At 46.5% G+C, this 13,874-nt stretch overlaps 1 protein-coding gene and 1 long non-coding RNA gene across 7 annotated transcripts in view; both read left to right on the forward strand.

Moving 5' to 3' along the window:
• Window positions 1-4,315: 4,315 nt before the first annotated feature.
• C23H1orf109 (chromosome 23 C1orf109 homolog) overlaps window positions 4,316-13,874 on the forward strand; it is a 36,208-nt gene continuing 26,649 nt past the window's right edge. For 3 of the 6 annotated variants that reach the window (XR_004309528.1, XR_004309526.1, XR_004309527.1), the window contains exons 1-2: window positions 4,316-4,635; window positions 4,953-5,325. Coding sequence is in view for 2 of the 6 variants with exons in the window: in XM_015883671.2 (XP_015739157.2) it covers window positions 4,331-4,635; window positions 4,953-5,325; window positions 5,744-5,896 (831 nt within the window). In the remaining 4 variants the exon portion in view is untranslated. Of the gene's footprint in view, window positions 4,636-4,952; window positions 5,326-5,743; window positions 6,222-13,874 lie in introns of those variants that run through there. The other 3 variants (XM_015883675.2, XR_004309529.1, XM_015883671.2) reach the window with 3 other exon arrangements.
• Window positions 11,813-13,344, forward strand: LOC116654347. Its single transcript, XR_004309531.1, has 2 exons — window positions 11,813-12,161; window positions 13,040-13,344. It is a non-coding gene; the product is annotated as an uncharacterized LOC116654347 (long non-coding RNA).

Raw genomic sequence — 13,874 nt, forward strand, 5'->3', positions numbered from 1 at the left:
AACAGACAACGACGCCGTGAGAGCATCTTCACCATCCATGCAGATGGGCACAGCTCTGTCCTGGCTGCTTTCCTGGGTCCAGCCAGGCTTACAGGCGGCAACCAACTTTGAGGACATGACTTTCCTATTAACCGTCTCATCCTTATTAATGGAAATTAGATTAATTACACTGTTGCAGGCAGTAAATCTTTCCCTGGAGAGGCGGGGAGGGTGCCTGAGATTTTGGTGCCTTTGTGTGATGTTCAAATTAGTGATTCTGCCTAATCCCATTTTTCAGTGTAATAATGCTTCTGGGCGAGGGATGGGTGAAGCTACATGGCTTATGGGCACCAGCTTTCTGGGATAGAGAGAATTTCATCCCCACTCTGATCAGAGCCAGGAACAAAATTGCACTGAAGTCCGCACCCCGTAAGCTCTCTTTTCCACCACTGTATTTTAAGAGGACATTAATGCTTTCCCCCAGCTCAGATGTGACAGCAGAGCAGTGGCACCCTGCAATTCCACAGTGAAGTCCAGCCACATCAGCTTTTCGTATTATCTTACAGTAAATGAGATTCACTGGACAATGTGGATCTGATTTGCAGCACAGCTGTGAAAGAAGTCCTGCCTTTAAAAAGGCTACCATCTATGAATAAATTGGATATACTTATTTGGAACTCTTGACAGCTCAAACTTGCTGTTGTGAGGTTATAAAAGCAGAAACCCAGCCTGTCTCATGATTGCCTCTCTTCCTACACAGAAGGAAATACTTGATTTATGTTCCAAGAATGGATTTGCAATATAGCATCACAAGCGTGTGTCTTGCTGGAGGGGGCTCAGCACACCCAGCTCGAGCACCCAGCTCTCTCCTTGCTCCACAAGGACAGTTTTGAAGCTGGAGAGAATCTATGCTCACAATTCCCTTTTCAGAGAACTTAGTCTGTTTGGGCAGTTGGCCTCTCCCTTTCTCCTTTGAAGTGTTTTGACACTTTGGAGCCAGGCAGGGCGAAGCTCTTGTTGTTCTGCCAGCCAGCTGCAGGCAGCATCGCCCAGAGAGATGGGCTATGACCAGCTGCCATCCTCCTTGTGTGGGAGTATAACAGTGATGGGACAGAGTGCAGCACACCTCAGGACCTCACACAGAGCAGTGCAGCATTCTAGAGGTTCATCTGTACCATCAGGCTGTTGGTTTCTGTAATCTCAGGTGGAGAAGAAGCACCTGCCAAGCCACTTTTGGTCACCCATAAGAGGAACCTACAGGAGGAACATGGCTTTGCCATCAGTTAAGAGGGAAATAGGCATCTCTCCTGAACATGCTTCTGCAAAGGGGCTCCTGTACATGAGCAACAACCCTGCCCCTGAGCACACACACATACAGGAGATGAGCAGGCATTACAGCAAAGCTCTTCTCTGCAGATACCTCCAACATTCATCCAGAACCCTGCGGTAAAATCAATTAGAGAAAAAGAAAGCTGCTGTTAAATCCATGACAAACAACGTTGTTTGATTTGTTTTGAGTCCCTGTAGCCTGTGGCACATGACACAGGATCAGATAAAAGGCTGTAAGGTCCCACTGGGAATGTCACGTTGCAGCAGATGCTGTCCGGAGCAGAGGGGACACAGCTCATCATTGAACAGCACAGCTTCCATGCAGCCAGATGCCAGCCTGGGAAAGCCACCATCAGTTAAATCTTCTAATTAATATATTTTACCTAATTGAGTGCCCAACTGCTAAATGATATCAGTCAGGTTAATTAAATGTTAAATCTTTCCCAGTTAAGTAGAAAAAAGAAAAAGAAAAAAGGAGCAAAGTTACAGAAGCTTATATTGCGAAACACTTACAAGCCTGTTAATTTGAGTAATTGTTTTCACCTCCCACCCTCCACCACCCACATCTTAACACTAAATGCCAAACTCAAGACTCAGCAGCCAGCCCCCTTATCAAGGGGGAACATCTGGATTAATGCTTCATCCTTGGACTACCACCACTTTGCACTGTAAAGCAATCCAACACAATTGAATATGTGAGCATTTCAGTAGTCCCAATGAGTTGCTGGAAGCTGACCCTGGACACCAGCTGGGCCCTTCCAGGAGGGCTCTGCCCAAAGTGAAGAGAGCTTTGGCTGGAAGCAGGCAGAGAGCAAACACAATGAGCAGACAAGCGGTGCCGGCTGGAGCCTGCTGCAGCAGGGTTGCAGCACAGGGCCTGGGATCCAGGAACAACTGTCAGGACAGCCCATGGACTAGACAACTTAATGGAAAAGATCTTTGTGCCTCATTAAAAACTGCTGTGAACTCTGCTGGAAGTTAGATCAGAGCTGGTGTAACATCCCCGCTGCAAGTCAGCTGCATAGGAAAGCACACTGGGGTGGGAGAGGAAAGCAAACCCATCACCACATGGACACCCTAATAAAGGGTCATAATAATAAAGGTAATAAAGGCCCCTCTGTTCTTTTAGCAATGCCAAAGCAAACATGGGGGTTTTAGTGGCATCGTACAGGTTGGCTGGAGGAGCTGCACGTGCTGTCCTGCACCTTGAAATCTAAACACTCCTCCATGAAAACATTGCCTAGGGACAACTCTAATTTGTTCTAAACTATTATCTCTCCCATCGGCAAGCAGGGAATTGTTATCTATTTATTTCTTACAATGTCATTGAATCAGTGACCACCTGCAAGGTGTCCGTGATGATAAATGCTTGCTTTGTATACGGAGCTATTTCTGACAATGCTCGATAGTGCACATCTATCAAATTGCCTGGAAGAGCCACCTATTAGGATCATTATCAAACACAGTCCCATTGAACAGGGAGTTCAATGTCAGCACATCCCAGAGAAGGTGCCTTGCTGGCCACCTATTCTGCTCATTATTTCGCTAGATTAATAGTTTCACATTTTCATTATGAATTTAGGCTCAACTTTGGAGTTCTCATGCCCAGTGCGAGCAGAGGCTCACGGGCAGACTCACACACACAGCTTGCTGCTGCACCCACTTGGTGCATGCAGGAACTCCTGGCTGGAAGACTCCATGAGCTCAGCCAGCCAGGGAAAACAAATGTTATTTCCCCTGCAGGACTGTAGTAATTCACTACTTCAGCCTGGTGAAACAGGCACACCCTGCTACTTGCTTGCTCCCCGCAGGGTCTGTGCTGCTGGAAGTACCACAAGCTCATCTTTCTTCAGCTTGCTTTGTCACAGAGAAGACTTATTTCTGAAAGAACTCTAGTTCGTGCCAATGGGCTTGATCTAAAGAACACCAGCATTCAGCAGCATTCAGTTTGCTAAAAAGCAAACCATGGCCATTACTCCCCAAACCACTCCTCCTACAAGAAAGTCACAGCTCTCAGCCCTGGGTGGCATTCACAGTAACTGAAATTACAGCATGTATTTAGCATGGAACCAAAGGTATCCATCTGCTGGCAAGGAGCTGGGCAGTCAGTTTGCAGAGGTGCAAGACCTTCACATCTCAGGAAGCAATTAAGCCTCCTTATTATTCAGAACAAATCCTATGCTAATCTAGAGTACTACCACTCTTAGTAGGAAAAACATGAATGCATGGATTTACTTAGTAACTATGTTAAATCTTGGTATTAAATAGAAGGATGAATTGGCTGACAAGTATTTAATTCTTGGCCATAAGGATCATAATTGGAACCTTTAAAAGAAAATGGTATTAAGAGAAGAATTCTCTTGGCAAGCCAAGCATTTGTATCTAAATCCAGTCGATGTTTAAAGCAGAATGTAGGGTTGTGTATCTGTACCCAAGTGTTTCATGGCTTTATTTACAGCTAAAATGTTTGTTTGATTGAATGAATGAATGAATGCTCACTGAATTCAGCAGATAGCAAAGCAGGTGGTCTTAGATAGCAAAGCAGGTGATCTTAGATAGCAAAGCAGGTGATCTTAGATAGCAACCAGGTGATCTTAGATAGCAAAGCAGGGGATCTTAGATAGCAAAGCAGGGGATCTTAGATAGCAAAAGACAGGGGATCTTAGATAGCAAAGCCAGGGGATCTTAGAGAATAGCAAAGCAGGGGATCTTAGATAGCAAACCAGGCTGGATCTTGATAGCAAAGCAGGGGATCTTTAGATAGCAAAAAGGCAGGGGATTCTTTAGATAGCAAAGCAGGGGATCTTAGATAGCAAAGCAGGGGATCTTAGATAGCAAAGCAGGTGTCCTGGCAGCTCAGTAGTTCACACTATTGCCACCTGCAGTTAAGACCTGGAAGCTGCCCTTGCAGTTAAGGCTGGAAGATGCCTTTGAATTATTATATAAGGCAGAATATATAGATATATATTGAATATATAGATAGATGAGAGCAATGAGGCCAATCAGAGCGCGGCGCGTTGTGATGACGCATAAAACAGCGACAGCTTCCGGCTTAGCGGCCAACATGGCGGCCATGGTAGCAATGGCGGCTGAGCTGCGGGTGTGGGCGGCCTCAGTTCGGCGATGGGATGAGGCCTGGAGGGCTTCTATAGCCGCTTTTAATCCGCTGTTGGCCTCGCTGGCCGGGCTGGCGGCTCAGATGAGGGCTACGCAGCGTTTAGAGTGGGGAGGAACGCCGTTAGGGGCCTACAGCGAGCTGAAGGAGAGGCTGTGGAGGAAACAACGCGGAGCGGCCGAGGCGCTGATGGAGGAGATGAACGAGAGGAGGTGAGGGGGAGGCGGCCGGGCCGGGTGTGGAGATGAGGAATCACAGAATTATAGGGGTTATAAGGGTCTGGATCTGCTAAACAGACCCAGTTCACTTAGTCTCTCCTCATAGGGGAGATGCTCCAGGCCCTTCACCATCTTAGTGGTGGACTCTTTCCAAGAGATCCCTGTCTTTTTATACTGGGGAGCCCAGAACTGGACACAGTATTCCAGATGAGGCCTCACCAGGGCAGAGTAGAGGGGGAAAATCACCTCCTTTGACCTGCTGGACATGCTGCTGTGTGAGATGTGGGGTGTAACTGAGTTCTGCCATGCAGGGAGGAGCTGCACGCCGTGAGGGACGCAGTTGGGGCCGGCTTAGCTGCTGTGATGCGGTTGTACGAGGAGCAGGTGGCAGAGCTGGGCCTAACCGAGGTGCTGAGACGTGAGCCGAGCCGCCCATCGTTGGCTGATGTTCTGGAGGGACTGCAGGATGTGGAGCGTTACTATCGGTATATGTATCCTTCCTCGTGGATATCCTTCCTCCTGTTGGCTGCTCTTTTTGTCTGTGTTGTCCTTATGCGGTTTGAAGGTACCTGGAGATCAAACAGTTCCTCCTGCTCATCAGCTGTGATAGCCTGGCAGATATGGAAGCTCTCCCACAGACATGGGAGGGGATTTTGGAGCGTTATGGGGAAGACACTATTCAAGGTAAATCTCCACATTTTGAACCTAGAGAATGTATCTTTGAACCCTGTGCTGATATCTTGTCCCTGGAAACAAAACCTCTGCCTATCACCTACATCCCGTGTTGCTTGTTCTGCTGGGCTCAGTAGCAATGGCTGACCATGCTCTCTGCCCTTGCTCTTTGCAACCAACCTGCTCACAGATCTTGTACATAGTTTGGTGGTAAATGCCAGCTGTTGCACTCCAATATCAGCTGGGAGCAGCTTTCTTTCTTGCTTTTTTATAAGGGACTTGATAATCTGCTTCACTTGGTCTATGAAGTTACTTTTATATATACTTATATATACATATGATTTTAGCAATAATTTATTGCTGAGACAGATTACAGATAAAATGTAGTAATTAATAGTTTATTGTTGTTTTTTTTTCCCCCCCAATTCAGATGCTTTTCTTAAGATCTCACTGTTTTAGGACAACTAGTGACAGCTGCACTGCTGGCAAGGCTTCAAATGGAGAACAGGCAGGACTGATGTTGACCAGCATGTATGAACGTGTGGTGTATCCTGAGATAACCACTAAGAGGAACATTACTTGAGGCAGCGTTTAGAGGCTGGATGAGGTGACATCTATAGGAAGTGCTTGGACTGTTCCATTTTCAAGTGGAGGTGGACAGTGTTTGAGGAGGAGGTTGAGCTCAGCAGGTCATGACAATAGAAAGAAATTGTCTTTAACTATGGGAGCTGTCATTCCTTTTCCCCCCCACTGATGGTTTGTATGCTGAGAGGAATGTTGTAACTGACTGACTTGCAAACAAATGGTGAAGCGCACTGCAAATAAATGTAACGTGAGGCACAACAGGTTGATAGGAAAGATTTTTAGATAACATCCTTTAAATAAAAGATGTCCAATCAGGAATTAAACGTAGTTTGTATGTTGTCCTTCTTAGCAATGTGTTTGCTTTCATCCCTCCTGGAACAAGGAACAAATTTGGCTTGCAAGTGTGGTTATGAAGGTTATATGTACCTAAATAAGTACATAAATACTTGAGTTCTGATGTGGACAGTTTGAAGTGCATTGTATCTTTATAAGAAAGACGTGTCTGTGTAAGTTAAAATCAGTTGCCGAAAAGAAATCTTTCTATAAGGGTGTATTTTAAGATTGTGTGTTAAACCTCCTGATCTACACCAGCAGCTGCTGTCTGTTTTAGGTTCATCTTATGTTGGCAGTGAAAATGATGCTCTGTAATGCTCCAAAGAAATGATGGGATATGTGACTCTAGCAGTAAGTTACAGCTGTGGTTTGCTGTCTCTGTCTTTCTCTCTCCCCCCCCCCCCCCCTTTTTTTTTCTTGGAGGGGAGGATGAGGGCACAAAATAAGCTTCAAACCCGAGGAATGCATTCGACCACCTGAGGGCACTGCTCGACCTGCAGAGAGCTCTGTTCGGCAGCCTTTGAAGACTGCTGATTGTGCAGGGCTGCTGCTGCTGCCAGTGCTTCCCCATCAGCTGGCAGTTCTTTGTGGAATGGTACTTAATATGCAGTTTTAATTGAAATGAAAAATAACGTCACCCACTTGGCTTTGGTATGGCTTCAGGGCGTCGTGACTGATGAAATCAGTGTTTGTCAAATGAAAAGCGAGGCAGTTTCTGCTCTGAGCACATACAGGGCAGGTGTTTCAGGCATCTGCTGGCCGTGGGGACTGGGAGGCAATTCTTCTTTGTGTCTGTAAGCCCAACGTTGCTTCAGGGCCCTGGAATGCTTGCTGGTGCTGATCCTGTCTTCCAGCCTGCTCTGAAAGGAGCTCTTGTGGCTTCTGCTCTGTGCATCCCCTATAGACCTTGTGCAAGAGTGCAGTTTAATTGCTGAGTCAAATTTCTGCTGCTGGGGAGCTTTTTGCTTGGCCATCTCATTCCCAGGAAAGTGAGAAATGGGCTCCTCCTCCAACTGCTTCAGCTTAAGATAAAGCAGATGATGCAGTGAAGATACTGGTTTGGCAGACTAACCAGGAATGAAGTCTATTTAGCTAATGGTTGAGTAGCAGTCTCGATACAGATGCTTCTGCGTGCAAAGTATTTCCCATCCTCGAGCAGCTCTGTCTCACCATGACCTGTCACTGGCTTGTTTTGTCAGTGTGCTTCTGGTGCAGTTGGTTGCATCACAGTATTGTTTCAGAATAAGGCATCTATTTTGCTTTGCACAGCACAGTGCAAAATTTCATCTGACTTCCAGAACTTTGTTTCTAGTCCATAAACTCCTCTTTCAGCTCTTTCAGCTCCAGATTTGCTTTTTACATTTGGCTTATTTAAATTCAAACATCCCCAGTATTTAGGTTCTGGCCAGTGAAATACCCTTGATGAACTTTATTAGCTATCACCTGCTCTGAGTGTTCAGCCCTTGCACCTTCCCTAGAGGCATAACTGAGTTCTGATTTGAAGGAAAGGATGAGTGTCTGCTGTGGGATGACAGAGTCTAGATAGATTTACTTGGATTACCTCCCAGCTCTTTTGTGACAGCTGACTGTTGGTGTCTGGGGAGGCTGTAGCTCTAAATCCATCTGACAAACAAGGTTGTATGTTGGGATGCAGCAAAGAACAAAGATAATAGCAAGCTCTCATCCATCTACCTGTCCCTTTTCTGATAGCTAAGAGCCTGTGGCAGAAGTGAAGATGTATTGCTTGTGTTTGGAGTGTGCTGCCAAGCTGTTTGACTTGCAGCTTTATAGGAAGCATTTTGATGGGAGGGAAGAGACTTCAGTTTTTATGTCTGTTGACATTCCTTCAGTGTGAGCTGCTGCATTTTTCTGCTTGCTTCTGCTTGCTGCCTGACTGCACGCACAGCTGGCTGGTGTGTACTGTAATTGTCACCACTCTTGATAGTCTGTCTTTGGTTTGCTGTCTGAGGGTGCTCTGAGCTTATGACTGCTTCCCATGAACATCTTGAGTCTTTCAGTGACACAAGAATGGGCCAAAATGTTCTGACCTCTCAATGAATGTGTGCTCAAGTCTTTGTTACTGTCACTTCTGAAGCACAGTGACATAATCTGAATTCAGTCCCTTTGCCATGGCTTGAGCTAGATCCTGAGCTGCTATACTTCAATGTAGAGGATACAAGAAACCTCTCTGCTATAAAATGGCAGCATAAAGCCAGAGGGGAGGGCAGACAACCTGATAGGGAACAGCTGTATGGTCTTATGCTCGTCACATATGGCACAAAGTGAGTAAAGACAAGATGACTGTAAGGTGTTTCTTGGGGTGCCATCTTTGCTTGGGCGTTGAGGTTTCATCATTAGAAAACAGTAAATCACAGTGTTTGTGGCTGCAAAATTGTGTTTACACGTGCAGATGGTATACAGCCCTTCTGTAGTCCTCTGGCAGCCTGTCTTACAGCTGCATAAGAAACAAATGGGTTTAAATTTTGGAAGGTCTTCAGAACAGTTCAGTGGTGGCCTTTCTGCCTCTCCTGAAAGCCCGGCTCTCTGTTATCTGTATTTTGGGTTAATGACAGTGCAGTGGGAGTGCTGAGAGGGGTTTCTTAACTGAAGGAAGCCATGATCCAACTCTGTCTCTTACTGAAATGGAGTGAAAGAAGTTCTCGTTGAAGTTTTGGTGCAATTAATTTCCAGGAATGGCTTATGGCTGATAGGCCATGTCATCAGTTGCATTTGTCTGCACTCTTCTGGAATGGCACAAATGAACCTCTGCATCAGAGGGCTCTAATTGGATACAACTGTGGGTTTTGTTTGGTTTCAGGATCTGTATGTTGCAGCTCAGGAAGGCTGCCAAGATCCCCAGTTGTTAACAAGGATGTCATTCCTCGTAGATGCGAGACTCCCTTCAGCCTGTGTTTGCTGGAGAATCTGCAGGTTCAAAGCATCCCACCATGGAGACAGACAGGGTGGGCGTTTAGCCTCCACGGGCTGAACTTCAGAGCACTCAGGTGAGAAGGCCACTCCTCCTCTTTCCATCCCTTGGAGTCTGCACTGCTGAGCCAGGTACCTGCAGCCAGGCAGACTGGAGGCTGTTGTTTCAGTGCTGCCCCAGCACGCAGCTCCAGGAAGCAAGAACAGATAGATGTGTGAGGACCGGGGCTCCAGCCCAGTGAGGTCAGGAGGTAACAGCAGCATTGAAGGCATTGCTTGTTCTGAGACTAACTGATATAACACACCTAGCCGTAAAAATAACTCTGAGTGCCTTTATTTTTGGAACAGAGCTCTTAAAGTGTTCTTGCATGAAGACCTGTCTCTTAGGAATGCAATAAAACCAAGTTAGCAGCTGGAGCTACCTTGTTAAAATGAAGTTTTCAGGAAACGCAGAGCTCATGCTTTGATTTTCAGCTTTGCCTCCTACTAACTTAATTTGAAAATAGTTATTCTTCACTTATGGGGAAAGCCCAAACTAAGATCAGTTACTAAATTTAAATACCCACAAACATTTATAGGGAGCATCTGACTTCTATCTGGTTGGTTTGTTTCTCCGTGTAGGGTGAAAGTTAGCTTCTGTACACAGTTCTGCTTTGGAAATGGGGCCGTCTATGGGTAATCTTATTTTAGACACAGTTGTATCACCCCCCCCCCTCTATTCTCCCACTCTATTCTCTATTCTCCCACTCTACAATAAAGTATAGGTGTGCTTTCTGACCCTCCTGCCATTGTATTGAAAACATATGTGTTCCTATGCATCACATCCCTCCCAGCTCTCCAGGTAGTGGTAGCATCTCATGCATGTGGATATATACCACTGTCCCAACATCTTTGCCCAGTGTCCATCTGGGAATCCATGGATTTGGAGTGTCGGATCCAGACCTCCATAGGAAACAACAAAAGCTTTCCTTCCAAAAGCAGATTTCAGAATCAAATTTCCATAACAAGGAAAAAAAGGTATAGAATTTGGCACCCAAGTTTAAGTTTAGTTGGAGGCAGAAATATGTGACAAAAAGCCTTGTGAGTCATTTAATAAACCAAAGCATGAGTTTCACAAGCCCCTGCGGTTTCCACGCTTATTCTTTGAGACTTTCATCTTGGCCTGGAGCAACTCTCCTTTGTGATTTTGCAGGGCCTGCTCAAGTGCTTATCCACTCAGAAATAAAACAAACATTTCCCACCTACATTAATTGAATGCGCAGCTCTCATTCCTAGCACTCAGCTGTCTACGCTTTAATGTTTCTCGAGTGCTCTTGACTTTATCACAGCATTTGCCCTGGTGAGCTCCAAGGGGAACAGAATCTGCTAATCCTATAGACGTGAGTTGAATGGGAACGCATCTGGCTACAAAGCAAGGAAGTGCTTCCCTGTGGTGAGGAAGTGCTCAGCTCAGGGCCCATTGTCTGGCTTTGCAAAGATGGGCACAGAAATCTCTTTGGTCTGTTCTTTGCCTCTGTGCTCTATCCCCTGATGCTGCACTCTGCCCTCTCTGCTTAGCAGACCCTCTGTGGCAGTCGGCAGAGTGCAGACTGCTCTCATCTCTCCCACCTTATCTGCCATTCCTGTGTAGCTTTTATTTCAATCCTCCCTTCCTGCTTTTCCCCTCAACCCTTTCTCTCCTCCTCCCTCTTTCTGTGGAAACAAATGTACAGTAGGTGTCTCTTGAACTTGCCTGAACTCCTTGTCCCAAGCACCTTCCTGACTAATCCTTTCCAGATGTCCAGGAACTTTTATGTTTAGCAGTTCTGCTCGAGTTCCTCATTCATTCTCAGATGGAGCAAACATTATATTTCCTAAAATTATTTGAAAAATAAGGCTGATCTTGGCCTTCTGCGAAACAACTTCAAAATATGGCATATTATGAGCACTGCTGCAGCCCTCTGCACTCAAACTGGAGCACGGTGAGCATCCCTAAATAGTGCTGTGAGCTTATTTTTTCCACGTACGACTCTGCTCCATGGCTGTCTGGTAAGTTCTAAAAGCACTCAGTGTTGCACTTTCACTCAACTCAGGGGCAGGGCTGTTGGCTTGCAACCTCCCGGTAGCATCAGCATTAGGAGATCTGTTAGATATCATTGGACAAGAGTGGAAACCATGTTTCCTGGCTTATCCTCTCATCCTGTTCCCTGAAAGAGTTTGGTTTTGGGGAAGCGGCTGTTCCTTCAGACTGGGATAGTCCTGATGGCTCCCTTTGCTCACATCTCCTATTTTCAAGCTGCATGCAGCCTCTTTGCCTGTACTGTTCAGCATGAGTTTTGGAGGGGAAAGGGCAGTCTGTTGTCCCAGGGCATGATGAGGTCTGTGAGGCTGGAAGTAATGAATGAGTTGGTTTGCCATCCTGGAGAACAGCTCTTCAGCACAGCCCCTGGCTTGCCTTGGAGATGTGTCCCATGCTTCCCCTTGGACATCCCTTGGTTCTCCTCCCTTTTCCACTCTGCTTTTCATCTGTTCTTCGTGCTGTTCACCTTGCTTGGGATATTAGAAACCTTTGGGCTGTTTGGTGGCCTTGGGAAATTGCTGTCTTTTTCCTTCCATTTGTCCTTACTTTGGGGTTCATCATGGCATGTTATGAATTGACTGCAGAATACTGGTGTTAGGAGAGAGGATTTCCATTGACCTGCAGACTTGCTATGAGGTGGTTGGTGCCATTGGTGATCCAGCAAAAAGGGTAAGAGCTGGTAGGATGAACCTGTTTTGTTCTGTGCTCCCTGCATTCACCATCACCTTTCCATGCAATCAGAGCTTACAGAATCCTACAGGATAGTACATAGATATTTAATCTGACAGCACAGTGAGCTCCGTGGGGTTCGGTGCTCCTCCTCCTGCTGCACCACTGCACCTTCCTCCCCAGGAACTGACACAGGACGGCTCCCAGTCCTTTTTCCTGCAGTCCAGACAGTCTCTGGGCCACCTGGGGAAGGAGAATGAAGAATATCAAGCCGGTAAGTCTCCTAACCATTCTGCTATGTGAGGAATGAATCCAAGAGCCTTTGCAGACGATTAATCTTTTCAGTCCTAAGAAAGCAAATGATCTCCTCCCGCTCCCATAAATTCAACCTCTCTCTCCCGCTCCCCCCTCTCCAGTGTTTGAACTGCTCGCCAAGAGCTTTATTAAAAACTACAAGATGCAGTTTTGTTTCTAACCGAATCCCAAACAACTGCGTTAGGTGGAGAAGAAACATTTGGTGCAGTCAGCTTTAGAGCATTTTTGTGTATAGTCCATAGCCACTTGTCAGCCAGAGACCAGAGTCAGCTTTGCACCAAGCTTAATAGGACCTTTTCTCTCCTGAGCTTAGGAGATGAATTCAAGCTGGTCAGACCTTATGGTCTCGTTTCTAAGAGTGCCTGGCAGCGATTGTTGGGAGTAACCCATGTGGCAGTCATGGCACAGTGGAACGGATGCAGTCTGCAAGACCTCGGCGTGCTCCGATAACGCCCCATTCTTTCCTGACTCTGTGCTCCAAAAGCAGTGCTGCTCCACGAAGCACAGCCAGCTCTGGGAACAAACTGTGCTGTGCAGCAGCAAGGTCCCGGCCGTCTTCCTGTTGATTCCCCTTTCATGATTTCCAAGGGGGAGATTGCTGAAGATGCCCCAAGCTCTGCTGGAGCCTTCTTGATGTCTGCAGGAGGTGTGAAGCAGCAGGTGGCCATTCTGCTGGTGCTGTGCTCCATAAGCTGCACCCAGGGGTGGCTCGGGGCAGTTCAGGGTCCCAGGGTGAGGTGCACTCTGAGCCGCCAGCTGCTGTGCGTCACCGCCATTCCTTGGCACCATGCAGAGCGTGTCACAGCCTTCTCCATTTCATTTCTTAATGTTCCCTAGGTCTGAAATCCATCAACCAGCGTTGAGAAAAAACATACGAAGGGGAAGCCAAAGCAGAAGTAAGCAAAGCTGTTCTGTTGGCTGAATTCCTCCGGCTCGTTGTGTCCCGCTATTCAGATTGAGTCACAACAGGCACTTCTGCTTTGTGCACCTGAATGTAGGGGGAAAGGAAGAGATGGCAACAGTGCTCTTCCTCGCTGCCATTGGCAGAGAATGCTGCGTCTCTATTTTGGGATCCATCACAGTGCAGGAGGGATTGGAATTCTGGAATAAATCCTATGATTTTTGTTCTTTTTGGTGCCTGAGAGATAACACACCATTGATTTCCTTTCCTTATGTACTACCTGACTTCCTCTTCTCATGGAGAAGCTGAAATGACAAAGGAATTTATGCTGAGATGAAAAGAAAACAGATTTGGGGACCAGCCCATCAGGACTTGTTCAGGCCTCATTGATTGGCATCAGCTTGTTTGGTTATCCCTCTGCCATACTGAAACAGGTAGTTGGCTTTTCTGTGATGTTTCCTGATTAAGGAATATGGAGGTTTTTGGTAATCAGGGGGTATTTTAAATCAGCTTCTGCTTAGTAGTGATTCTCAGAGGTCTCAGGTATGGGGGACAGAAGGGTTTCATCGTTGAGAAAAGGAGTGAAGGTGTGGGAGATGAAGGATACATATGGCTGTGTGTCTGCAGGTATGGGAAAGCCCATGAAGCTGCTGAGAAAGTGGAACGTGGTTGAAAGAAGATTCTTGGGTTGTCCAGGCCAGGACACAGAGCTCTCCTTCCTCAAGAGATCACTGAGTTGTTATGCAAAGGAAAGGGGATATCTCCTGGCGT

This window comes from Coturnix japonica, chromosome 23 (assembly GCF_001577835.2).
Source record: "Coturnix japonica isolate 7356 chromosome 23, Coturnix japonica 2.1, whole genome shotgun sequence".
NCBI classification, from domain to species: Eukaryota; Metazoa; Chordata; class Aves; order Galliformes; family Phasianidae; genus Coturnix; species Coturnix japonica.